This window comes from Osmerus mordax, chromosome 2, assembly GCF_038355195.1.
Source record: "Osmerus mordax isolate fOsmMor3 chromosome 2, fOsmMor3.pri, whole genome shotgun sequence".
Lineage (NCBI taxonomy): Eukaryota > Metazoa > Chordata > Actinopteri > Osmeriformes > Osmeridae > Osmerus > Osmerus mordax.
In genome coordinates this window covers 23,056,795-23,081,523 of record NC_090051.1, presented here as the reverse complement: position 1 = coordinate 23,081,523, position 24,729 = coordinate 23,056,795, and the positions used below count along the sequence as shown (strand labels likewise).

The window sequence follows — 24,729 nt, the reverse complement described above, 5'->3', positions numbered from 1 at the left end:
CTGACTGACCCTGCAGGGTCCACCTCCATGCACAGTGTCCTGACTGACCCTGCAGGGTCCACCTCCATGCTTGTGTTAATATCTTACTTACCTCTTCATTGCATTCCTACAAGAAATGTTTCAGCAGGCTGACAGTTGGGGTATGGAATGAAGTTTCGGAACTGAAACTATTTCTCAACAAGCACAAGTTGAGGCATGGTCTCACTGTGGTGTCGGCTGCTGCCCTGAAGCCACGTTCGGTTGAGGAGAGAAAGGATGGGGGTGTAGTTTAGGGTGGAGTGTGAGTGTTGTGTCAACACTGGGGCGGCCCTTTCACGTCACCCTCCTGCCCCATGATACAGACCCCTCTTCTGCCCTCCCCCACACCCGTTACCCCCTGCCCTCCCAGTTTCATCACTCTCAGAGATGACTCTCAACCGAGACCGTCACGATAACCAAAACAACACAGAAGTTCCTTCTGCTAATAAAAACGAAACACCAACATGCCAATTATGGCTGCGTGGAGGAGTACACATGGATGCTAAGCTAACCCGGCTCCCTGAGTGAATTATTCATAGTCAATTAGGCCTGAGAGGCGGCTGCTCCTGTCTTAGCAGAAGTGCGTTTCAGTGATTCATTTGGCGTGCGCCACGTAAGACCCTAATTGTTGTTTACCGCTCACAATCCCACACCACATGTTATTTTTATTCCGTCGTGATTACTCCAAAGCATCTCATCGTGCCTGGGAAATGAACTCCATTACGCTGCAGGAAGACCATATTTCTTCCGAGCGCCAGCGTTTCAAACGGCGTGTTGCGAACGGGCTATTTATATAGTGCATTTCATACCAAGAGGCAACACAATGCGCTTCACAGAAGAGAGAGGGAGGTGGGGGGGAATACAAACACTTATGTTTGAAACAAATTTTCCAGAGGAAAGAAAAAACCTGATCACCCATTTGGGCTGATGTAGGAGCCTCAGAGCAGAAGGTGCTGCAGCTGGTTGTGGCGCTGTGTTCCTGAGGGAACGTGTTCCTGAGACCTCCCAGGAGAAGACATGGGGGCACCTGCTATACGTCTTGGGGTCGTGGGGGTCAACTGCAACGTTAGAAAGTTAGTTGGCAGTTGAACACTTCTCGGTGTCTCTGCAGTCACACACCCTGTACCTCACACGAGTCATCGTGGAGAAGCCTGAAAGAGACCCATTCTAGCCTGCAGGCTAGGCTGTTCACAAGCACTCAGATCAGCACAATTATGTGTGGTATTGTGGTGTGCGTGTCAGTGTGACCCTGGTATGTGAGGTCACCTGTAACATGTTGTGACAGGCTGTGAAAGCGCAATTCACATTTGTACTAAAAAGTTCACCGCATCCAAACAAAGAGCTTGTGAGTTGTATTTCACTGTGGTGAAGGTTTGAGGTGGCTATGTAAGAAGTTTTGAATATATTATATATATAAATATATTGAATATATTTCAAGAGTATTGAGTAGTTCATTGGCCAACACTTTACATTTAAACCAGAAGTCACTGTTCCTGTCAAGGTTGTTGTAAACATTCTGCATCCATCAATACCTTAACTCCTCAGATCCGGGGGCCTCAGAGGAGTCACTGTATGGTCGTCATAGCAGCAGGCCTACAGGGTCGTCATAGCAGCCGGCCTACAGAGTCGTCATAGCAGCAGACCTACAGGGTGGTGGACATCTACAGACACCTTCCATGGTGCCACCATGATCCTCTGACCCAGCCCTCTTCTCCATCGCCTCGCTGCCTCCCTAACGCTACCCGAGCACCAGGGCAACAGATGGCGTTCTCCAGCACCCCCGCTGAGGAGCACTGAGGTCTTCTCATCCCACCTCTTCATCCTCCTCTTCCTCCTCACCAGTCCAGACAAGCAGCAGAACAATGAGCTCACGTAGTCGCCCAGGTAAGAGAATGGCTCTGATTGGGTGGTTTGATACGAACAATAACAAACGCTTAAATCGTGTTTGTGTGTGCGCGTCTGTTCTTCTACAATTTCCTGTTAAGTCTTCTGTAAACTTTCTCACAACTGCGCGGGTCAAGCCTGTGAAGTTGCCTTATTTTGCTGTATTTGTGAGAGGATGTCAGATCAGCGTCCGATGGCTGCCTGAGCTATTCTAACGGTGTGTTCAGTGACAGCAGGTGTGTCTCTACAGGTGAGCACACAGCACCAGGTCTTGTTGGGTGAAGGTAGTGCTCGCCATTACAAAACTAGTTGAAACCCCTTGAGGGTTTAGATGTGTGTGTTGTGTGTGTGTCTGCCACTCACAGAAGCTCCAACAAGGTCACTCCACACTGGATCTAGCTGTACCTTGTCCGTGTGTTGCCCACCCTGTGCACCGTTAGGGGGGCTCCAGACGTCTAGCCGCCCCTTTGAGCCCCGTGTCTGTGGAGGGAGAGACTGTGGGTTCACAGGTAATCCGGGGGCTTGCACTAACAGTGTAATGGGCTTTACCCTGGCCACAAGCTGGGCCGGAGAGCTGTGATCCCTCATGTCACCTGCTGCTAACCCAAGCTTCCTCTTCTAGAGATGGGAATTGGGGTTAGTGGTATTGGACCGTTCCTCTCACTATGGCCCTGTCCTCATGGTCCATGGATAGTAGGGTGCTTTTTAGGGTTAGTTTACTGCCCCTTAGGGCACCCGCCCCTCCCATCCCAGTAACTAGTTGGGTTGGGGTTAGGGTTCAGGTTAGTGATGTTAGTGACATAAGTGTTCTGCTAATCGGAAAAGGTCAGTCTGTCTCTCCATGTGTGACTCCTGCTTTCTCCTGGAGGATCACTCAGAAAGTCTGAATATTAAATCTGCCTGGACTCTTAAGCCGTCATGCCAGTAGAAGGAATAAGAGGTTCGAAATTTAAATTGTGCCCCTTTCCTATCTGTCCCAGTGTCAGACTAGTTGGGTAAGCTTGATTCTCAGAGCTTAGCCGAGTTGCTGCAAGCAGCACTAAGAGTACTAGCCCCAACCAGAGGGAGAGGATTACTGCTGTGCTGAGAGGCTGGCTGGGCTAGGCCGGTCTAGACTCATTGGGAAGTCTTAATCATTTATTAACCGTGCCACTGCTGTTGGCACAGCGCTGAATGGATGCTTAATTCCCTTCCCAGTTCACTTCCTCCCTCCAGCTCCTCCCTCTTTTAACCACCGTGATGACAGCTAAGTGAATGATGGATGCTTTAAGCTGCGTTGAGTAGAGGTAGGGTGTGTCTTTTGAAGAAACCCCCGCAGAATGTTCTATGACATACAGTGAAACGAATGAATTCCAAGAACTTGTAAACTAGTTTTCACAATATAGCTTTTTACTCATTCCAGTGGATTGGTCCTGAAGGAAATGAAATCAGGTATTGAAGCAACATCCAGTTGTCACAGCTTTTCTTGAGTCATGGTGCAGATTCACGGACGAGGATCGCCTGCCCAGCCCTCATACCAGACTGTGCAGGAAATGACTTGAGCGTTGATCATCAATTCATTGTGTTTGGAATCCCATTACGAAACGCCCTGTGTGTGCGTGTGCGCTCAGTGGGGATTTTCAGCAGGGTGCCGTGTGTGTGTGTGTGTGTGGAGTCCATCCTGTAAGGCTGTGTGTTTCTGCTTCTCTAGTTGGTGATGCGTGTATTCGGACTGGCTCCCTTCCTGACTCGGATCATGTTGAATCAACGAGTCTTGTCTCTACCTGTTCATGCATGCGTCTGATGTGCATCAGCCTGTCTTGTCTGAATATTGCCTTTTAAACTTGTTGCGTGTAAAGTTTCTCACTGGTAAATGTGTTGCAAAACCATTTGTATTGGCATTCTTTATGAGTAGGTTATTAGATCTGATTAATCTTATGAAACAAACGGAACAAACAACGAAAGCAACACACATTTCTTCGGATGTTACTGGTTAAACCCTGGTCCAGGGTGTGAACTCTCTCCCTCTCCAGTCCCTCCCCCCTTAGTCACCTGCTCAGGTACGTGTGGTCCCAGACACCTGCTCAGGTACGTGTGGTCCCAGACACCTGCTCAGGTACGTGTGGTCCCAGACACCTGCTCAGGTATGTGTGTTCCCAGTCACCTGCTCAGGTACGTGTGTGGTCCCAGTCACCTGCTCAGGTACGTGTGTGGTCCCAGACACCTGCTCAGGTACGTGTGGTCCCAGACACCTGCTCAGGTACGTGAGGAGTACACGCTCCTCAGGTACACGGTGCAGGGGAGAGGGGACTACACCGGGAGCGCCACATGGTGAACGGGGTCTGGACCCACTGCTGGGCCGCTAGGGGAGGAAGGTGTGATCAGGTCGCAGCCCTCAGTCTGGGGTTCAGGTCGCAGCCCTCAGTCTGGGGTTCAGGTCGCAGCCCTCAGTCTGGGGTTCAGGTCGCAGCCCTCAATCTGGGGTTCAGGTCGCAGCCCTCAGTCTGGGGTTCAGGTCGCAGCCCTCAGTCTGGGGTTCAGGTCGCAGCCCTCAGTCTGGGGTTCAGGTCGCAGCCCTCAGTCTGGGGTTCAGGTCGCAGCCCTCAGTCTGGGGTTCAGGTCGCAGCCCTCAGTCTGGGAAGCGTGGTCACGTTGGCTCTGGGAAGCGTGGTCACGTTGGCTCTGGGAAGAGTGGTCCCTGCTGTGGAATACGAGCTACAGAGAGGCGCATGGCATTCCTCTCCCCTGTAATCCAGGTTGCATGTTTTACTGCTTGTAGTTGTAGCTACACGAGACTGAAGATTACACACCTCTTATCTGGCACGGTTTTATGGCTTTCTAGAAGTGAGGAAGTTATTAAGTTGCCGTTTTTAGTGTTGTGTTAACAATTCCTAGATAACATCCTTCAGCATGTTTGCAGTCTGTGAATAAGTCTGGATTCTTAGAAACCCTGGTCACGAGCATGCCGTGCTGGAAGGTTGTTTCCTGTTCAAAGGTTGTTTCCTGTTCAAAGGTTGTTTCCTGTTGACAGTTCACAGAATTCACATTTCCATAAACAGTGTTAACATTGGACAAATTGGTCAGTTAACATATCCACACAAAGGGTTTGTTATGGTGTTGTTTTCTTTCAAAATTATGTTTAGAAGACGCCTGTGTCATCCACATCTGCAAGCACACAGGCAGTGGGATGGACTCTGATGTAGTTGTAGTGGTTTGTCATAGATGTATGTGTTTGGTTGTGATGAAAGTGTTTTTTGTCTGCAGTTATGATGACAGGTTACAGTTTAGTTCCCTGTGAATGCATTTGTATGTGTCAGGATTATCTTGCCTGCAGGTCCTGCTCGTGGCTGCACAAACGGCTTGCTAGCCCTCTCCCGCTTCCAACTGTTCCTGACACGCATGGTCGCGTCATTTGGACGAGTCTCTCTGCGTTAAAGGCTGCCCTGATTATGAGAACTTTCCCACAAAAGAGCAATTGTTGAAAAAGACCCACATTCACTGGCGGTGTTGGCTGTGTCCAGCGTGCTGATGTCACAGGCCTGGTGTGCTGATGTCACAGGCCTGGTGTGCTATTGTCACAGGCCTGGTGTGCTGATGTCACAGGCCTGGTGTGCTGATGTCACAGGCCTGGTGTGCTATTGTCACAGGCCTGGTGTGCTGATGTCACAGGCCTGGTGTGCTGCTGTCATGGTGATGTCATGGTTGGCCTTGAGCGCAACCTTCATCGGGGGAACCGACTTCTCCAGCTTCTGCAACACGCGGTGACGCAGGGCCACTGACACGTCTCTCAGCTTTGGTCTGCTGTTCTGAACCTCCCTTTTGTTCTTTATTTTGAAGTGGTGAATCATACATTTCGGCCTTAGATTGTTTCTTTTAGCAGCGGATGTTGAATCTCAATAACTCAGAAAGAGGCCAGAGCAGAATATTTTGGTGCCTTTTTGTTTAGTTTTTTTCACTGTTATTCAAGACACTCCTGGTGTTTATGTTTTGAAACATTTAAAACCAAAAGCTTTTACTGTGACCTGTGTTCTAATAGAGGGTGTTGCTCAGCAGTAATGCATTTCACTGCAGTTCAAAAGGTTGCAGTTTCAAATCCCCCCCATGTGTCTTTGGATAAAAGCATCTGCTAAATGAACACATTATTCTTGTAGGCGTATTGACCGGAGGTGGTTCAGGTGAAGTCAATGTCATCACACGGATGACGAGTAGCTTTGTGTTTTTTTCAGACCTTGTAAAGACCGTGCGTCTGCGGAGAACCTGGATTAGATGAAAAAGTATATACAGGTGTCTTGTCTGTGAATGTAGAATTTGTTGCGCTACCTTAAGCCCAAGTTATACAACTCAGTTTTCAAGGAGACGGACACAGGGAACTCCCTCTCCGATGTGGAACGCCCTCTCCGAGCCCTCGCAGAGCCCCTCGGGAGAGCTCATCGTGCACCTCCTGATTTTCTGACTCTCGTACGAATTTTACGGATACCCCTTGGCTGTGATTGGTCCGCAATTGGTTCCACACACAAATACGTCATGTGGCAGGCTTCTCTAAGGTTCAAAAATGTTGCTCCACCTACTTTTCTGGCGGTGAATTGTTTTCAGCACCCACAGCCTTCGGAGTACTATAAATTCAAAAGAGTAAATCGAATCCGTCCGAATACGTTTGTCTGTCTGTCCGTATCGGAGTCGAAGTCATATAAAGCTAGCTTTACTTATGTCAACAGAGTGCTTCTGTCCCTGGCCTGGTCATGGATGTCAGAGTATGCTCCTCTTGAGACGAGTCTATTTCCTTGAGCAGCCAAGGAATTCATCCAACCTGTGGACAACTGTTTAGACAGTAGTGCTGACACTTGTCCACGTCCAACTGTTTCCTGCTCCCAGAACACAGGTCTGGGAGCACTGTAGAGCCTTTGTTCCTGTTATACTTGGGAGGTGGTGGCTGGCTGGGTGACATGTAGCTTGGCGTTTTGTAACTGGGTTATAGCCCTGGCCAAGGTCTTGCTAACCCCAACACACACACACGCACTCTCTCTCGTCAGAGCCAGGTCCCCCCTCTCCTCTCTTCTCCCTCCGTGGGTAATTGCTGGCAGGCCCAGCCGGGGAATCTTGCGTCAATAAGTCGTCACGAGGGGCCACTCCCCTGGCTGGAACACTAACAGAGAGAGGCAGGTCTCCGGAGGCCCAGCCAGGCGAGCAGAGGCCCTGACAGCCACACACAGCAAGCCAGACACCAGCACGCTCATCCAGGCTCTGCTCATCCAGGCTCTGCTCATCCAGGCTCTGCTCATCCAGGCTCTGCTCATCCAGGCTCTGCTCATCCAGGCTCTGCTCATCCAGGCTCTGCTCATCCAGACCATACAAGCCTCCACTTTCAGAGCAGATGTCTGCTGTCCAACCGACACAGCAAGCGCTCGTAAGATAACTTTCATGCTGGACTCTTTGTGGACGTAATATTTGAAGACATTTGTATTTCATGTTAAGCAAACAGGTTGTCTGATGTGAGAGTTGCATCTAGCACCCGTGTTGGAACTGTACACCTCAAGCAGAGTGCCGTTAGGTTGGGGAGAGTGTGGTTCTTGTTTTTTGGGGTTGGGGGGGGGGGGGGGGGGGGTTAAACAACAGACTGGTGCTTCACATAAACCCTTTTGAGTTATTTTCTAACTCTCTATCCGTGGCAGATGGTTGTGAATTATTCATGTGAAGTTTGCAGGAAGTGCACGGCCAAGTGCAGATTTATCCCCAAGATTATTCCATATCAGAGAAGGGGGAACATGATTCAGAGTCTTAAAGGAGGACTAATCTTCTTGCAAGAAACAGTAGAGTGTAAACAACAGATAACAAACAGTTCTCCTTCCCTAATCTTTTTCTTCAATATTAAGCACGGAGGATTGCGGTTCGTTATTACCTGTTTACAAGCTCCATGACGACAAACAGGCTGATGCAACATTGCAGGACAGAATAACTGGAACGTGTTTCACTCCTTACAGTTCCCAAATCAAGATTGTAGTTTTTAGATTTTAATAATTGTTTTTAAATTAAATACTATAGGACAGAATATATTTACATTTAGTCATTTAGCAGACGCTCTTATCCAGAGCGATATATATATATATATCGAAAAATCTATATGTATTTTGCATGTCAGCCTAAACTGTCAGATATCCAGACACACATAGCAGGCATCTCCTTAACTGCTCTCCAACACTGTTCTGCGTTATCTTAATGATCTGACCTTTCCTACTGACCCTGTTCTGCTGTGTCTGTCTCCTCTGATAACTGCCGGTGAGGAGGGCCTTCTCCTGGTGCTATCAGAAGCCCACAGCTCTGGATTATGTCGGACTGGCTAGTGTCTGGGACGGGCGACTGGAAAGTGAAGCGTAATCTTCAAAAGAGGGGCTTAACCTCCGCTGCCCCGCCCACATTAGTCCTCATCTGGGGGAGGGAGGATCTCAGGAACAGGGTCCTGGGTGTTAATTGATGTGTTTCAGACTCTGGCTTTTAAAGTTGGCTCAAGATGATCGAAGTCAAGCAGAGGAGAGGGCTTCTACAAAGTCTTTTTTTGTATTGTTTAATACTCCAAACTGCACGGGGGACAGAAGCCTTACTTAGTTTCTCATCTGTTTCCTAGCAGACGAGTCTTACTGTACCGCTTGATGGATTCAGTAGCTTCCCTTCATATCTGGAGTCGCTGCAGTTGAGCATCACAGAAATGTTATTGTTCTCATTCAGTCGCTGGAAATATTTCCACAATGGGTGGATGGATGTGAGGGCAGAGTGGGAACAGGCTAAACAAAACCTCAAGAGAACAATGGAAGAGACTGTGGAGAAATACGATTACTGCCTCTTCATTGTGATTTCTCCTACTGTTTTCCATAATATCTCAGTCGACTAATCTCATTTTCCAACGAAACGCTCATCCTTTTAGTCTTTTTGTTATGAATGTATTGAGTGGTTTGGGCTGGGCTTCGCTAGAGGGGGAAGTTACCAATTAAATTGTAAGTGTGCTCAAATGCTATGTGCTTTTGTGGCAAATTGACTTTAAGATCCTCTAAATCATCGTCCTGTGTGTTGAGTGATGCCGATTCTTCTTGGTAATTTTCTTCTGTAACATAAAGAGGCTCCCTGACAGAAGACAGTGTCTTGGGAGGCAGAATGATAGTTGGTTTTCATTCACCAGGATACATGACTGCCTGAAATATCTGAATTCCCGTTTGTTTACCCTGATACTGTGTGCCAGTGAGGCTGTCCGTTGGGTGGTTTGAACCACTCCACATGTGTCTTAGCGCTGTAATTACCAAGTTCTTTCCACGATGCTATGTGTTTTATAGCGCTGGCTGGCACGTCTGGAGGGAGGTGCCTACACACACGTATGCTAGCCTGTTCCAACATGTGGGACCTCTCAGTATCTGTCTGGGGACTGGCTCTACAGCCATACCTGCATTCTGGAGACCTCTCACAGCCTAGAGGTTTACATTTGGAAAGGCCAGCTGACCAATCTGGCAACTAAAACAGAGTTCATCAGAGGATGAATGTAGATTAGAGCGAGCCACGCTTTTTAAACCCTGCAGAGGATGGGCCCAGCTCACTCCAGCTCTGTCACCAGAACACTCATCTGTCCTCCTGATTCCTCCGACTCCGGACGCCCTGGGGGCGTGCAGGGGCGCAGGCAGGCGTCTGGCTGGTGAAGGACAGATAAGCAGAGACTGAGTCAGAACTAGGACAGGGACCCCGTTTGAAGTCAGGTGGATTGTTCCAAGGCTGTAATTTCCTCTTCCGCTGGATATTACAGCCTAAAACAAAACAAAAAACAAAGTTGGGCGGTTACACAACCCCAGTAGGCCTGGCTCGGGTCTCCCTGGGTCTCCAGGGGCAGAATGAACTTTTCCAGGCACTAATCCGGGGATAAGCTCTGAAACGGAGACCTTAACTCCTGGCGCTGCTGTTTACTGTGACCTCGCACACAAACATCCAGACCTTTTCATTCTCCCATGATTCTAAGACGCAATCTGCGCTGTTTCGTTTCACCGGCGGTCGGAGTGGAGGTTCTAGGGTTAAATGGCGTCCAGCGACCCTCAAACAGCCCGCTGCGAGAGAGCAAACACAGGGAGGGGGACTGGGGGGCTCTGGGTCCGTTACCCTCTGCTGTTGACAACACACACAGAGACGTCAAAGCTGAGGAGTCCTGGTTTGACCTGGAGTGCATCTCCCTCCCCTGTGCCCCGGTGAGAGAGGGGAGGGGATCGCTCTGGGAGGGAGGGAGGGAGGGAGGGGTGAGAGAGGGGAGGGGATCGCTCTGGGAGGGAGGGAGGGAGGGAGGGGTGAGTTGAGGTCTTGGACAAAACTGTAATTCCATACAGGTGATATGTGATGGTAATGAGAGAGATCGAGAGTTTGAAGTGGACATTTCAGTGGAGAAAATGTGAGCTCCAATCCAGCTACATCATCAACACTTGGAAGGGAAATGGTGAGAGCTGGTACTACTAACCTCTGTCTCAGTGGTGGAACCATTTCCTACTGAGGCACAACTATAACACACACACACACAGTGACATTAATGATGCACTCAGTGACATTAACAAAAGCTTTGACACAACAAGATCCAATTCCAACACTGATTACACACTCATGGATTCATCTCTAGCAAACTCTAATGACTTGGTGGATGTTAGGGTTTCTCATAAATGCTCAAGTGACCCCCTCCTGTGTGTGTGTGTGTGTGTGTGATGTTTTTGTGCATGCGTATGGGACTGATCAACTCATTGTTGAGAACAGCTGGTGATAGTATAGCTGCTGTGACGTCCACACATTCCTGCACTCCACCCTCCAACACGCGTGCGCGCACACACACACACACGAACACAATTTGGCCTTTCTGTGACCCACCATAGCAGAGTACAAATATTTTGTAGCGCACCATGATGAAGTGAACCTCAGCTGACCTGAGGCGGCAGTAGGTGTGTTCTCTGTCCAGGCAGCATGTGTTAATACCTGCTGCCCAGCAGGGAGGAGAGACCGTGTTGATGAGCTGCCAAGATAATGAGTGATCCAGCTCCACGGTGTGTGGCGTCTGATCAGACCCGGAAGCTGCCTTGAGATCCGGAGACGTTTAGCTCAGCGCTCACCGAGCTGTAGCCCTGGCCTGGCGCAGAAACTTGGCATGTCGGATAGCAACGAACATAAACAGCTACGCTAACTTTGCTACCTCACATGCAGTTGTTATCTCTATTAAATGCAACTTTCGTTTTCCACATATGCACTACTGCTCTTGCATAACCCGCCATCACACTTAGAACTGCAGTTGTTACAGTCATAGTCTACAATAGACATTCTCAACCCAGTTTGATATTATCCACTGCCTGTACAGCTAACCAGTAAGGGCGAAAATACCGGGTTTTGATATCACAGCCTGGAAACATAGCTAGCTACATAGGATGTTATCACCTTGGTCTGTGCTTGTGGTGTTTCTGCAGCTGTCTTTTTTTAGTTTTAGTTTGCTTAGATATCTCCAATAAGCTAACGAGCTACTGGACTGATCTACTGTAGTGTCGGTAAACGCGCTCAGGTTTGTGACATCTTGACGTTAGTGATGTTTGCGACTGTGGCTAGCTAGTTAGCTACATAGACATAATAAAGAGTAGACGCCGCCTTGGCTGCTGGGCGCGAGAAATGCGGCCGCCATCATAGTCAGGGCAAATTCCTAGTTGCGTAGCATCAGAATACATTTACATTTACATTTAGTCATTTAGCAGACGCTCTTATCCAGAGCGACTTACAGTAAGTACAGGGACATTCCCCCCGAGGCAAGTAGGGTGAAGTGCCTTGCCCAAGGACACAACGTCAGTTGGCATGACCGGGAATCGAACTGGCAACCTTCGAATTACTAGCCCGATTCCCTCACCGCTCAGCCACCTGACTCCCTAAGAATAAACAAGATGCCAGCACTGTGCAGCATATTCCTGCTTAAATCGGCGGACAATCGCAAACAGGGCTGGGGGGATTACTTTTCACAAGTAGGATTTAACATCACCATACTATTGGTTGTATTTTGTGAAAAGATTAACCATTTCCTGTATCATAGCTACATGTATGACCTTTGCAGCAAAGCAAACCGTGTGAAAATCTATTCGGTATTCAGTTCGGTATGATTAATTAAATGCACTGACAGCTCATTGTCCCAGCCTAACAGATTACACTGAGTGGAGCGGGTGCCCGTTCCAAGATGGCGGCCCCACAGCTCGTCAGTGCCAGTAGGCAGTAGCAGTCGATGCGGCGTCTACTCTTTATTATGTCTATGGTTAGCTACCGTTAGCTTAACTTTTGCCAACTTTGCGGTTAGGTTTACATGTTATTCAATCAGTTTAAATATCTGATCTTGCCAGTCTGTCTTGTAAGTGCTGCAGCTGTGTGTCAACAGCAGCGAATTGGGTCGTCCCAGGTAAAGAGCTGAAGGCTCGCAGTGGAGCCACTGAAATGCTTTGAGGAATATGGGAGCTGACCTGCTCGACCTAATCTTCTGCAAGGCATTTATATATTTTTTTTTAGGCATGTTCTATAATAACAATACACGATTTTGAGTCGATGACGTACTTTTAGCAGGCCACAGCTGTGTCAGTGGGGGATATAGAGCGTTAGGCTGGACCTATGGTCTGCTAGGCCGTCATCCTCCACTTTAGCTTTAATCCACTGCGTCATATGTCTCCATTCTCCCGGTTATTGTTGCTCTTTATCAGATTACCCCAACTCTCTCCGTGTCTTGATATAAATATTAATCCGCGATGGACAGCGTCCAAACAAACGACCCGCTCGCTCCTCCATCAGAGGAAATGCCTTTTTAGCGCTCTGTCTCCAGATGTTGCGTCAGTACGCGGAGAATGATCAGGACTGTTCTAGGAAAAAAAGGCTTCTGGGAAAAGCAGGGCAGCTGACCAACACTGATACTAGCTGTCCTGCATGCATCTCCTCTCACCTCGCAACGTCTGGTCAAGTCTGTTTATTCTCAATTCACCTTATTTTGTAAGCTTCTGTCTCTGTTAAACCCTCTTCTGCCGTCATCACCAAAGCCCGTAGGCCTATTGGCTTTCTAATGTCGGAGGGGTTGTTTGAGATTTTGAAAAATTACTGAGACTGGAAAAATGGAGGGCAAAAAAATTAAAAGAGAGAATCTACTCCCACACAGTTGTGATTGCATATTCATTCTGACTGTCCAACTACATCCCTCACATCCCTTATCCCCCATTGGCCAATTAGCCTGTCGCTCATTATCGGAGGCGAAACCACTTTTTCTGTTCAGGCATGTTTTGCGTTTTGGGAGGAGCAGCAAAAGTAGGCAGAGTTGTTTCTGAGAACCATACAGCCCAGATATTCCCTCAAACTATCTTTCCTGGAATCTGCACACATTCCCATCTGAGACAAGCTTGTATGATCCATGGAACTGTTAGTTGACTTGGCTGAGTTGTGCTTTGATTAAAATCATATTTTCCACCTACAGGCCTACTGCCTGGTCACACATGCAAGTGTAATGAGGCCAGAGAAGCTATCAGTGTTCCGAATACTACGCCTCAAGAAAAAAACCTTGATTTTCTTTCTTCCCTATGCTCATTCATATCTCATGCCATTGTTCGAGAGGAAGCCAGTTGAATGAGAGAGTGGGTGTGAGGTGGCCAATGCACATTAGCTGCTAGCAAAATGAATGGACTGTTGAGGTAATTGTGCAAGCGAATGCCACAGTCCTCGGCTAAATAACTGAGTTAGAGGGAATGCTAGTGGAGGTTAATGAGAAATGCTGTTTGTTTATGAGGGGTGGTGTGTAAATTAGTAGAATATGATATTACATGGAAGGCCTGCTCATATTTTCCTTTTCTATCTATTCTATCTTCATCCTCTCACTCTCCTCCCTCCCTGTATCTCTCTCCTACCACCGTATTGCCCACGCAAAAGCTTTCTTTAGTCATTCTCTTGTTGTCTTGTCATTTTGATCAGGTCATTAGGGCATGTGTACCACGCATTCACACATCCGATGAAGCTTATATACAAGTACACACTTATATACAGGCACATACTAGCACACACACCATCAGTCCCCTTACATACAGACACACACACATTGTGTAGGTACAGCACAATCGTTTGTGTTACACCAACTTATCATGGAACCAGTACCTGTCGCCCAGGACTCCTGCCCTGTCACCCAGGACTCCTGCCCTGTCAGCTCCACACTGCCTGCCTGCCTGCCTGGGGTATTTATAGACTGGCCTCAACCTCCCTCCCTCACTTTATCTCTCTCTGTCACTCCCTCTCTCTTTCTTTCATTCTTTCTTTCCTCTCTCACACCACACAGGCACACACAGGACAGAGTGTAGTTCAGTACAGAGGGAGGATTGTTGTCCTCTCATTGATCCAGACAGGGCAGGATCCCCCCAAGTGCCCGCCTCTCCCCCCCCCCTCCCTCCTCAGGCAGCCAGCTGTCTGACGGAGCATCCGTCTGGCCCGGCACTTTTTATGCTGGGGGGAAATCAGCTAGAATGGGAGGGTGGCCGGGCCCAGGGTGGCCGGGCCCAGGGTGGCCGGGCCCAGGGTGGCCGGGCCCAGGGTGGCCGGGCCCAGGGTGGCCGGGCCCAGGGTGGCCCGTGGCCGGGCCCAGGGTGGCAGAGCAGGTACGCATTAGCTGGCAGATTAGTCAGGTTCCCAGGCTAACTGTCCACATGGGTTTGACCTGAATTTGTCATAAGGTACCTGTTGACATTTTTCATTTACTTTTTTTTTTTAATTCCCCCTCCCTTTAAGCTCATTCTCGATTTGTGATGACACTGATCTCATTTTCAGCAGGGAACATTCCATCCCACAACATGCTTGTAGAATCAGGATTAGATGATGTACACCCCCCCCCCACACACACGCACACACACACACACACATATATACACACACAGTACAAGGACAAGGGGAAATCATCTTCCTGTTGCTGACCTGCTTTGTGTGCTGCTCGTGCATGTTTGTGTGACATTAGGCTGTTTAAAACCACTTGTGTTGTTTACTTTTCCTCGTTAGTTGACATGGTCCATGTTTGGATCTCTCATCCAAAGGAGAGACCAGTGAATATACTGTTTTCTGTTTGTCCAACTGAAGAACCAAATGTCAGTTCAGGCGACTGAAAATGAAACACGGAAAAACTGTCTCCTCCTCTGGACTGAGCTCCTCTTATCGTCCTGATTCCAGAACAGCAGTGTCATCTAAACTCTGCTCCCTGTCGACCTCCCAGGGCAGAGGGCTGACCCGGAGCCAGGCTCTTCCAGGGAGACAGGAGAAGGCGACAGGAGGGTCTCACTGTTGCTCCTCCTGGCCTCCCTGCTCATTACCCAGAAGGCTTTGTGTGAAGGGTCACGGTAAACAAACAAGGCTTTCTAACGCGCTGCAAGTGTTGGGGCCCAGAGCACGCAAGCAAGCGTGCTGATTTTAATTGTAATTAGAGGGAGGATATTGGTGTAGGAAGTGAGCCAATGACATGAAGTGCTTCTGTCCTCCCCTGTTCCCTCTCTTCTTTTGATCTCTTTGTTTTCACACCCAGCCCAGCGCTCTGAGGAGGCGGGGGGTGGGGATGTTCGTGATCGTTGCGGCTCCGGTGAAAGAGCCGTCACTTTCCGTGACAGAGCGTCACCTACGGTGACTGCGTCCAATGACGACCAGAGCTGGAGCAGCGTGCTAATGGTGTGACCGCTGAATGGCCCTCTGAACTCTGGGAATCCCAGGGTCATGACCCCGTACCCTGAGACCCTGGAGCAGGGTTCTCATCCTCCAAGAGGTTGCTGGTTCAGACGCCCCTAAACGGCCCTTTGGAAAAAACCAAGTGCTCACATGACGTCACGTGACGTCACTGTTAATACAACCGATGCCTTTTGAACTCCGTAACAATCAAACTGAGACCCCCGTCGTCAGCGCTGCCCACCCCCGCCTCCAGCCTCCCCCCTCACAGAGAGCGTGCACCGTATCATTACACTCTGAGAGGACGGACGACAGGATGATTACAGGTTTGATGTCTTCTGCTAGCTCCTCCAGGCTCCGTGTTAACAACCTCATCTTATAATGAACACATCTCAGCCCCTGGCTGGGCCGCCTCTGTCCTGCTTGTCAGCACATCTCAGTGTGACGGCTTTATCATTTCATTTTCCCAACTCTCTCTCTGTCTCTCTCTCTCTCTCTCTCTCTCTCATTGGCCGAGGAAATATCATAGCTTGATGACAGTCAGTTGACTTTAGTGCCTGTAACTGCAGAGGGATAACTGTTCTTCTCACTGTAGCCTGACTAGAAATGACACAAATACATTTGGTCATGTTAAAGTGTCACGTGATGTGTTTCAAACGTTTTGGCCAATCAACGGACAACCTGCCCGTCCACAGAGTACGGATCACATGATCGTACGTCCACAGGAAACACGACCAAACCAATGACAGGAAGTCAGATGAATCACATCTCTGTGACTTAATCACACTAAACCACATTAGCTGAAGTGAGATGGCACCTTAAGTTTACCACCAAACTCTCATTCACTTCTTCGGTTGACTAACATTCTCCACTTCGACCCTCTCCGGACTGGTGTCTCCCTGGTGTCCAGGTCTGACTGGTGGGTTGGACTGGGTCCCTGCGCTGGATCAGGATGGCTGAGCAGCTTGTTGACATCAGATGGCAAGGGAGCTCTGCACCAACACATTAGGCTCAAGCAGAAAGCCTGCCAAGCCTGCATTGGGCACGCACAGAGCAGCAAAACAAACACCCCTAAAGCAGGGCTTCTCCTCCCCCTGACACCCCAGGCTGACGTGGAGGACCACCACATGGATTAACACATTAAACGGGAATTTGCAAAACCTCTGAGGACAAGAGGAAAGAAATAGTTACGTTTTTCTCCGTAAATCAGAAGGTGAAAGTCGACCGAAGTTGGTTCTGTAAATTCTCCATCATGAGAGTGAAACACACACACACCTACACATGCACGTAGGGAAGATAATTATAATCATAATAACGCAATTCACTCAGCATCAGATGGAAGGTAATCCTCTGCAAACCCTCTAAAACCTGAGTGAATGAGCGTTATTACAGATAATCCTCTTTCTGGTTACATGACATCATCACTGTGCGACTCGCTCCGCTCCCAGCTGTCCAACACTCATCACTCATTGATCCCAGTTCTTGCTAATGTTATTGTCTCTGTTTCCTTGTCTACTGAGTCTCAGTGTGCAGCCTGTGGCAGATGCCTACAGTGTAGATGCCGGACCACCCTCACACACCCTCCTGCAACAAAACACAAATCACATTGTCCATGCCTATCAAATCCACACAGCCACACTCAAAACCGCACACCCCTTTCCCCTGATTAGCCTCTCACCGCCTTGAGAGAAGCCCCTCTCTCCTGCACCCAGCAGGCCTCCTGCCCAGCAGGGCTGGGGCTGAAGTTAACCGCATCGGGGGGATAAAGAGTCTATTTGGGAAGGTACAGGATTGACGTCAGACAGACCCACATGTGGGGAATTCTTGGATAATTACCGGGAATGTGCTGGCTTGTTTTAAAATGCTGTTGCTCACAGGGCGCGCTCCAGAGGCACTGTTTTGTTTTGTCAGTTTGGATCTCCTCCATCTCAACCATCCCTCCCATTCCTCCTCGTCCCCTCCTCACTCAACAGTTTTGCATGGTAGTTTGGATTCAGCAAGACCCAAACCATCCTTTTTTGTCTGCACACACACACGCACACACACAGACACTAGAACTATTCCCTCTCACTTCCAAACTGGCCTGTGAAAACAGAGTACAGGAAGTTGTGCAAGAACAGATTCCTGCTCACAACCTCCACGCCCCTGGACCGGCTTGTCTGTGGGGCTTCAGGTTCAGTCACCTCCATGCCCCTGGACCGGCCTGTCTGTGGGGCTTCAGGTTCAGTCACCTCCACGCCCCTGGACCGGCCTGTCTGTGGGGCTTCAGGTTCAGTCACCTCCATGCCCCTGGACCGGCCTGTCTGTGGGGCTTCAGGTTCAGTCACCTCCACGCCCCTGGACCGGCCTGTCTGTGGGGCTTCAGGTTCAGTCACCTCCACGCCCCTGGACCGGCCTGTCTGTGGGGCTTCAGGTTCAGTCACCTCCACGCCCCTGGACCGGCCTGTCTGTGGGGCTTCAGGTTCAGGTCAGACAGCTCTGGTGTGTTGCAGCTGTTATGAATCACTGAAACAGTTACAGTCTTCACAAACCCCGACTGGAAGAAGGGTTTTTTTGTGGAAATTACACAATTACATTTAAAAACTTGCTTTTGTTCTGTAATAATATAGTGAAAAATAAGTGACTTTGTGATGTTGTGAAGCAGTGTGGAGGTGATCTGGGTCACAGTGATGGATCATCACCCAGCTGGCTCCCTATAGGCCCCACCCCTGTCCTCCATAAACCACCAACTCTGCAGGCTGTGAAGGGTGGATCTCCAAAATAATTAATTAGAGGGTCGCTGTACTAGGTGGGGGTTGGTTTTAAAACAGGGACGGTGGGGGGTGGGTCTCATTAGCAGGGAGAGCCGGTGATGAAACCAGGTGGGAGGAGAAGAGGACTGAACTGGCCGAGCGAGCCTTACTTGAGCCACTCTCTCTCCAACCCAGACAGACATGCCACGAGATGACTCCACGCCTGAATCCCAATACTCTGTCTTACCCCTAGCCCTTACCCCTAGCCCTTACCCCTAGCCCTTACCCCTAGCCCTTACCCCTAGCCCTTACCCCTAGCCCTTACCCCTAGCCCTTACCCCTAGCCCTTACCCCTAGCCCTTACCCCTAGCCCTTACCCCTAGCCCTTACCCCTAGCCCTTACCCCTAGCCCTTACCCCTAGCCCTTACCCCTAGCCCTTACCCCTAGCCCTTACCCCTAGCCCTTACCCCTAGCCCTTACCCCTAGCCCTTACCCCTAGCCCTTACCCCTAGCCCTTACCCCTAGCCCTTACCCCTAGCCCTTACCCCTAGCCCTTACCCCTAGCCCTTACCCCTAGCCCTTACCCCTAGCCCTTACCCCTAGCCCTTACCCCTAGCCCTTACCCCTAGCCCTTACCCCTAGCCCTTACCCCTAGCCCTTACCCCTAGCCCTTACCCCTAGCCCTTACCCCTAGCCCTTACCCCTAGCCCTTACCCCTAGCCCTTACCCCTAGCCCTTACCCCTAGCCCTTACCCCTAGCCCTTACCCCTAGCCCTTACCCCTAGCCCTTACCCCTAGCCCTTACCCCTAGCCCTTACCCCTAGCCCTTACCCCTAGCCCTTACCCCTAGCCCTTACCCCTAGCCCTTACCCCTAGCCCTTACCCCTAGCCCTTACCCCTAGCCCTTACCCCTAGCCCTTACCCCTAGCCCTTACCCCTAGCCCTTACCCCTAGCCCTTACCCCTAGCCCTTACCCCTAGCCCTTACCCCTAGCCCTTACCCCTAGCCCTTACCCCTAGCCCTTACCCCTAGCCCTTACCCCTAGCCCTTACCCCTAGCCCCCTAGCCCTTACCCCTAGCCCTTACCCCTAGCCCTTACCCCTAGCCCTTACCCCTAGCCCTTACCCCTAGCCCTTACCCCTAGCCCTTACCCCTAGCCCTTACCCCTAGCCCTTACCCCTAGCCCCCTAGCCCTTACCCCTTACCCCTAGCCCCCTAGCCCTTACCCCTAGCCCCCTAGCCCTAGCCCTTACCCCTAGCCCCCTAGCCCTTACCCCTAGCCCTTACCCCTAGCCCTTACCCCTAGCCCCCTAGCCCTTACCCTGAGTCAGGTGGCTGAGCGGTGAGGGAATCGGGCTAGTAATCCGAAGGTTGCCAGTTCGATTCCCGGTCATGCCAACTGACGTTGTGTCCTTGGGCAAGGTACTTCACCCTTCTTGCCTCGGGGGAATGTCCCTGTACTTACTGTAAGTCGCTCTGGATAAGAGCGTCTGCTAAATGACTAAATGTAAATGTACCCCAGAGTATTGGGATTCGGCCCGCGTCTTGGTGGGCTCACTGGGGGGCAGGACGAACATCAGGCTAACGTTGGGTAAGAAACAGGGCTTGTTTAGCCTGGGTAAGGAACAGGGCACGTTTAGCCTGGGTAAGGAACAGGGCTCGTTTAGCCTGGGTAAGGAACAGGGCTCGTTTAGCCTGGGTAAGGAACAGGGCTCGTTTAGCCTGGGTAAGGAACAGGGTTTGTTTAGCCTGGGTAAGGAACAGGGCTCGTTTAGCCTGGGTAAGGAACAGGGCTCGTTTAGCCTGGGTAAGGAACAGGGCTCGTTTAGCCTGGGTAAGGAACATGGCTCGTTTAGCCTGGGTAAGGAACAGGGTTTGTTTAGCCTGGGTAAGGAACAGGGTTTGTTTAGCCTGGGTAAGGAACAGGGTTTGTTTAGCCTGGGTAAGGAACAGGGTTTGTTTAGCCTGGGTAAGGAACAGGGTTTGTTTAGCCTGGGTAAGGAACGGGGCTTGTTTAGCCTGGGTAAGGAACGGGGCTTGTTTAGCCTGGGTAAGGAACAGGGCTCGTTTAGCCTGGGTAAGGAACAGGGCTCGTTTAGCCTGGGTAAGGAACAGGGCTCGTTTAGCCTGGGTAAGGAACAGGGCTCGTTTAGCCTGGGTAAGGATCTTGCGATTCTTTACGTGTGGATTCCTCTTCCTTGCTCGTCTGTCTTGCTCACCCCAGAACCCCTGAGGCTGTGGGTCACTGGCACCCCCCCCCTTTATCCTCAACAAACCAACACACACACACTCTTTAGTTTTAATTATAAACACAGCTCCAGCCAGAGGAGGTCATCCAGGTATTATCAGTGCTTACATCAGTGCTGCATCCTCTACATATTTTGTAGTTTCCTCATCTCCCCTCAGAAGATGTCTGGCAGCCAGCTGTTCAGGTTGTTTTCCTTCCCTCCCCTGGGAGAACAAGTGGTCTGGACACTACAGTCCCTCTCTCTGTGCAGCATAGCTCAGGGTTGGAGCGGAGCATTCTCTCACAATGTCGTTAGACCTGTTGACTTGGACTGCCTTTGTTAAGTTGTAGCTTTAAGGCATGTTTTCTCTCAAGTAGGGTTTGTGAGTGTCTACTGGCGTGTGTGTGTGCGTGTGTCTCTCCATGCGTGTGTTCATGGAGCTGTGCTGCTCACTTGTGTGCAGCTTCTGAAGTCCTGAGTCAAACCGGTGTTAAATTTCAAGATAATGTTGCGAGCGGTCCCTTGATAGTCAGGATTAATCAGACAGCAGATGGTCTATCACTTCCTTAGAAATGCCTTTCAGATTAGAGCGTCATGCACACCCCACACGTCACGGTGCACTTCCTGTCATGTTCTCCACCCTCAAACTTCAAGCAAACAGTTGTTGGTTTTTACAGGGTCCTGTTTGCAAAGCTCAGCCAACTGGCAGCTTAAAAATGGAACCACTCAAACTGAGAAAAAGGTGGATTTCTAGGAACACTGTTTCAAAGAAAGGTAATTCTACTGAATTTCTGTAAACTGGAGATGCAGTTTCACTTCTGGTAACATGATGCAAAATACACAAAATAATAACAGGTTTGGGAGTTATCTGTTAACTGTGAGTATTTGTGTGTGTGAGCCGAGATGAAGCAGGTGATTGTGTGGGGTGTCAGGCAGCAGAACACTGTTCACCTTGGAAACGGAGGTGATGACTCACACTTCCTGTGTGTCACAAAGAGGTGAACTTGACTAATGACATGATTCACTGCACAAACATTAATACACATGCACACACACCTACTGACGTATACAGGCACACAAACAGATCTCTAACTCTGCGTATGCATTCATTCAGTTAATTCTGAATTCTGTCTGCCTTCTAAAGGTCAAATGTAGCTCAGGAAACGCACTGTTAACAGGCTCAGTAAAGCCAGTAATGTGACTTGTTATATTTTCCCTTCATGCATGACATTGTATGTGGATGTGTTTTTTTTTTTATGAATCTGCTCCTGGATGCTCGTGTGTCTGTGTGTGTGTGTGTATTTCTGGTTTCTTTGTTAAAAACAACCTAGTACCGAAGGTGTCGTGTCAGAAATAGCTCATGTATAAACCCACTCCCATCTCACCTTCTCTCCCCCCCCCGCCCTCCCCAGGCAGGATCGTACTTGTTAGAATATCACACCTGAGCTGGTGCTACGCTTGTGAACTTGGACTTGATCCTGAGGGAACAGGCATGTTTTCTGTCGCTTCTGATCCTTTAACGCTTCCAAAAACGCCTTTTTCAAAAAGATCGATTCTCTGTGTGTTTATCCCTTTTATGGTTGTGGCCTGTGGTACAGTGTGGTCTCTTGTGTGGCTGTGCTGTGGTGGTCTAGCGAGGGGAACGATGTTCAGCTGACGGGGAAACACAGCCCCTCACAGCAGTCCATGTCCCCAGGAGACACCGAGCACCTTGTCCAGACGGCCAGATGAGGAGGCGTCACCTCAGCTGCTGTTGGGACGCAAACTACTTCTTTATTTTTTATTTTAGTGACGGCATTTAATTGTTTTGAAAATCTAATCTTAATCCAGCTCTGGCACTGGTACTGGCTTCCTCTCTGCAGGAGTCGTAACAGTTGTTGATCCACACTTCCTGGTGACCCTGACCTGTGCTTCATCTTATCAGCACATTCCAGAGCTGCTGGCTCGTCCCTGCTCTCTCCCTCTTCGCTCTGGTCTTCTGCACGCCTCATCCCTGGATACACACTCTGGACCTCATCCTCTCTGATACACTCTGGACTTCATCCTCTCTGATACACTCTGGACCTCACCCTCTCTGATACACTCTGGACCTCACCCTCTCTGATACACTCTGGACCTCATCCTCTCTGATACACTCTGGACCTCATCCTCTCTGATACACTCTTGACTTCATCCTCTGATACACTCTGGACCTCATCCTCTGATACACTCTGGACCCCATCCTCTCTGGACTTCATCCTCTCTGATGGATGATTCCTGGAATCACGCGCAAAGCCATTCGGCTAGACATCAACATGCCAGTTCTGGTTGGTTATGTTAAACCTGTTTCCAAAATCAATTAGTGGTTCCTCTCTGTGTCACGCACACCGACCCTAACTGGCATGTCACCGGTGGATTGGAAAAGGGTTGTGTAATGCTGCATGGATCCACAATATGGTATCGGCAAGAGGGCATAAGGCAGTAACTAAGTAAAGGTGGACATTTATTTATATTTTACTAAATTAGGTTTAGTAAATTGTCAAGGAAACATGTAGGTTATTAATGACATTTGCGGCAGCTGAGTGCAGCCGGATGCCAGACCGGCCCTGTGAACAGGAGCCCCTAAGCTGGCCACGTTGGCACCACGCTCTGGTCGGTGCAGGAAAGCTGGAAGGCTTGCGGTTCTGTCTTCAGACGCCGGCTGGCTTCCCTGGCATGTCCTCAGCGTGGTGGTGCTGGTGCCTGGATGCTGGCTCGGGCAGCCAGGAGGGCAGGCCGGGGGTTGGTCCGAGGGTCCGGATGTAGGTTGGAGGTTTTGGCAGAGCAGAACTCCAGAGTCCTCTGGAGGTCTGGAGGTCTGCAGGACAGGTTGTCTCTCTGGCGCCAGGCGGCAAGGGGGCGGGGGAGGGACGTGCTTGGCACCTTTATGGTCTAGCAGGTGAGAGGTCGGACCGCTGGAGTGTGTGTTTGCGGGTGCATGTCGATGTTTAATGGGTGTACGGTAGAAGAGGGTGTGGTGTTTAGGGTTGTCTGGATGTGGAGCTCTCCTCCCTGCCCTCACGTCTGAGCCGGAGGGGGGGTGCTGGCCTGGGCTGCCTTCACCACCATGTGGTGCACACGGATGGAAATCCACATGTATGTCTGTTCACACACAGACAAGCGCTGCACCATATGTTCCAGTCACTTGCACTGAGACACTTGGGAGCACATTGCCTGTGGGTGTGTTGTCTGGTGAGAGGGCACATACAAGACATACATATGTTGTTTCTTTCCTCTTCTCACCCCCTCGTGTTCATATCAAGTTGAATCCGTCGGATGTGTCTGTGCTGCAGACACCAGCAACGTCGACACAAACACGATGTGTTGCTTTAGTATTCAGAAGAGAGAGAAGTCAGAGTTACTCAACACCAGTGGGGAAAATGAGAATAGAAAGAATCTAGCAGACTCAATTATCTGAAGCAACTAATAGAGGTGAATTTGAACCTGCAACCTCTCGATCTGCATTCCAGTGCTCTAACCACTGAGAAAGAACCCAACTGGAAGCGTGCTAGTATGGTCCTGAACTACATGACTAGAACCAGGGGCTAGCCTGCCATTCTCACACCACGCCCATAAACCAGCTACACTTTCCCCAGGTTTGACCACAGATAGCGATGAATTATTAAGATCTTTTATCCATCATAGCATTGCACAAACTCTTATTTTAAAGACATGTCTTCTAACTTGGGGTATGTGCATTGCTCAGTTTGTGCCTTCAGATCGATGGGTCTCAGGTTCAAATCCCCCCTGTTGTTCTGCTCAAAGCACAAGGCCATGCCCCCTGGGCTCCGCCCCCTGGGCTCCGCCCCCTGGGCTCCGCCCCCTGGGCTCCGCCCCCTGGGCTCCGCCCCCTGGGCTCCGCCCCCTGGGCTCCGCCCCCTTGGCTCCGCCCCCTGGGCACCAGCCTAATGAACACAACAAATGGTGACGTGCTTGAGCAATAACGGACATGCTGTGGAATGGTTAGTGATGATACTGCACACACACACACTGTCCATTATGGACGTTGTCTACATCCATTATCCTAGTGGTCAGTGAACACTCAGAGCTATAGTCCAGCTAATGTATGCTGTCTTCTCTCATCATCCAGTACACCCCAAACCTTTTAGTGTGTGTGTGTGTGTGTGTGTGTGTGTGTGTGTGTGTGTGTGTGTGTGTGTGTGTGTGTGTGTGTGTGTGT

At 49.9% G+C, this 24,729-nt stretch overlaps 1 protein-coding gene across 1 annotated transcript in view; it reads left to right on the top strand.

Moving 5' to 3' along the window:
• The first annotated feature begins 1,693 nt into the window (after positions 1–1,693).
• Positions 1,694–24,729, top strand: part of hdac4 (histone deacetylase 4) — a 96,002-nt gene continuing 72,966 nt past the window's right edge. The window contains exon 1 of the mRNA XM_067257289.1: positions 1,694–1,902. Coding sequence (XP_067113390.1) covers positions 1,881–1,902 — 22 coding nt within the window. The 5' untranslated portion in view covers positions 1,694–1,880. The remainder of the gene's footprint in view (positions 1,903–24,729) is intronic.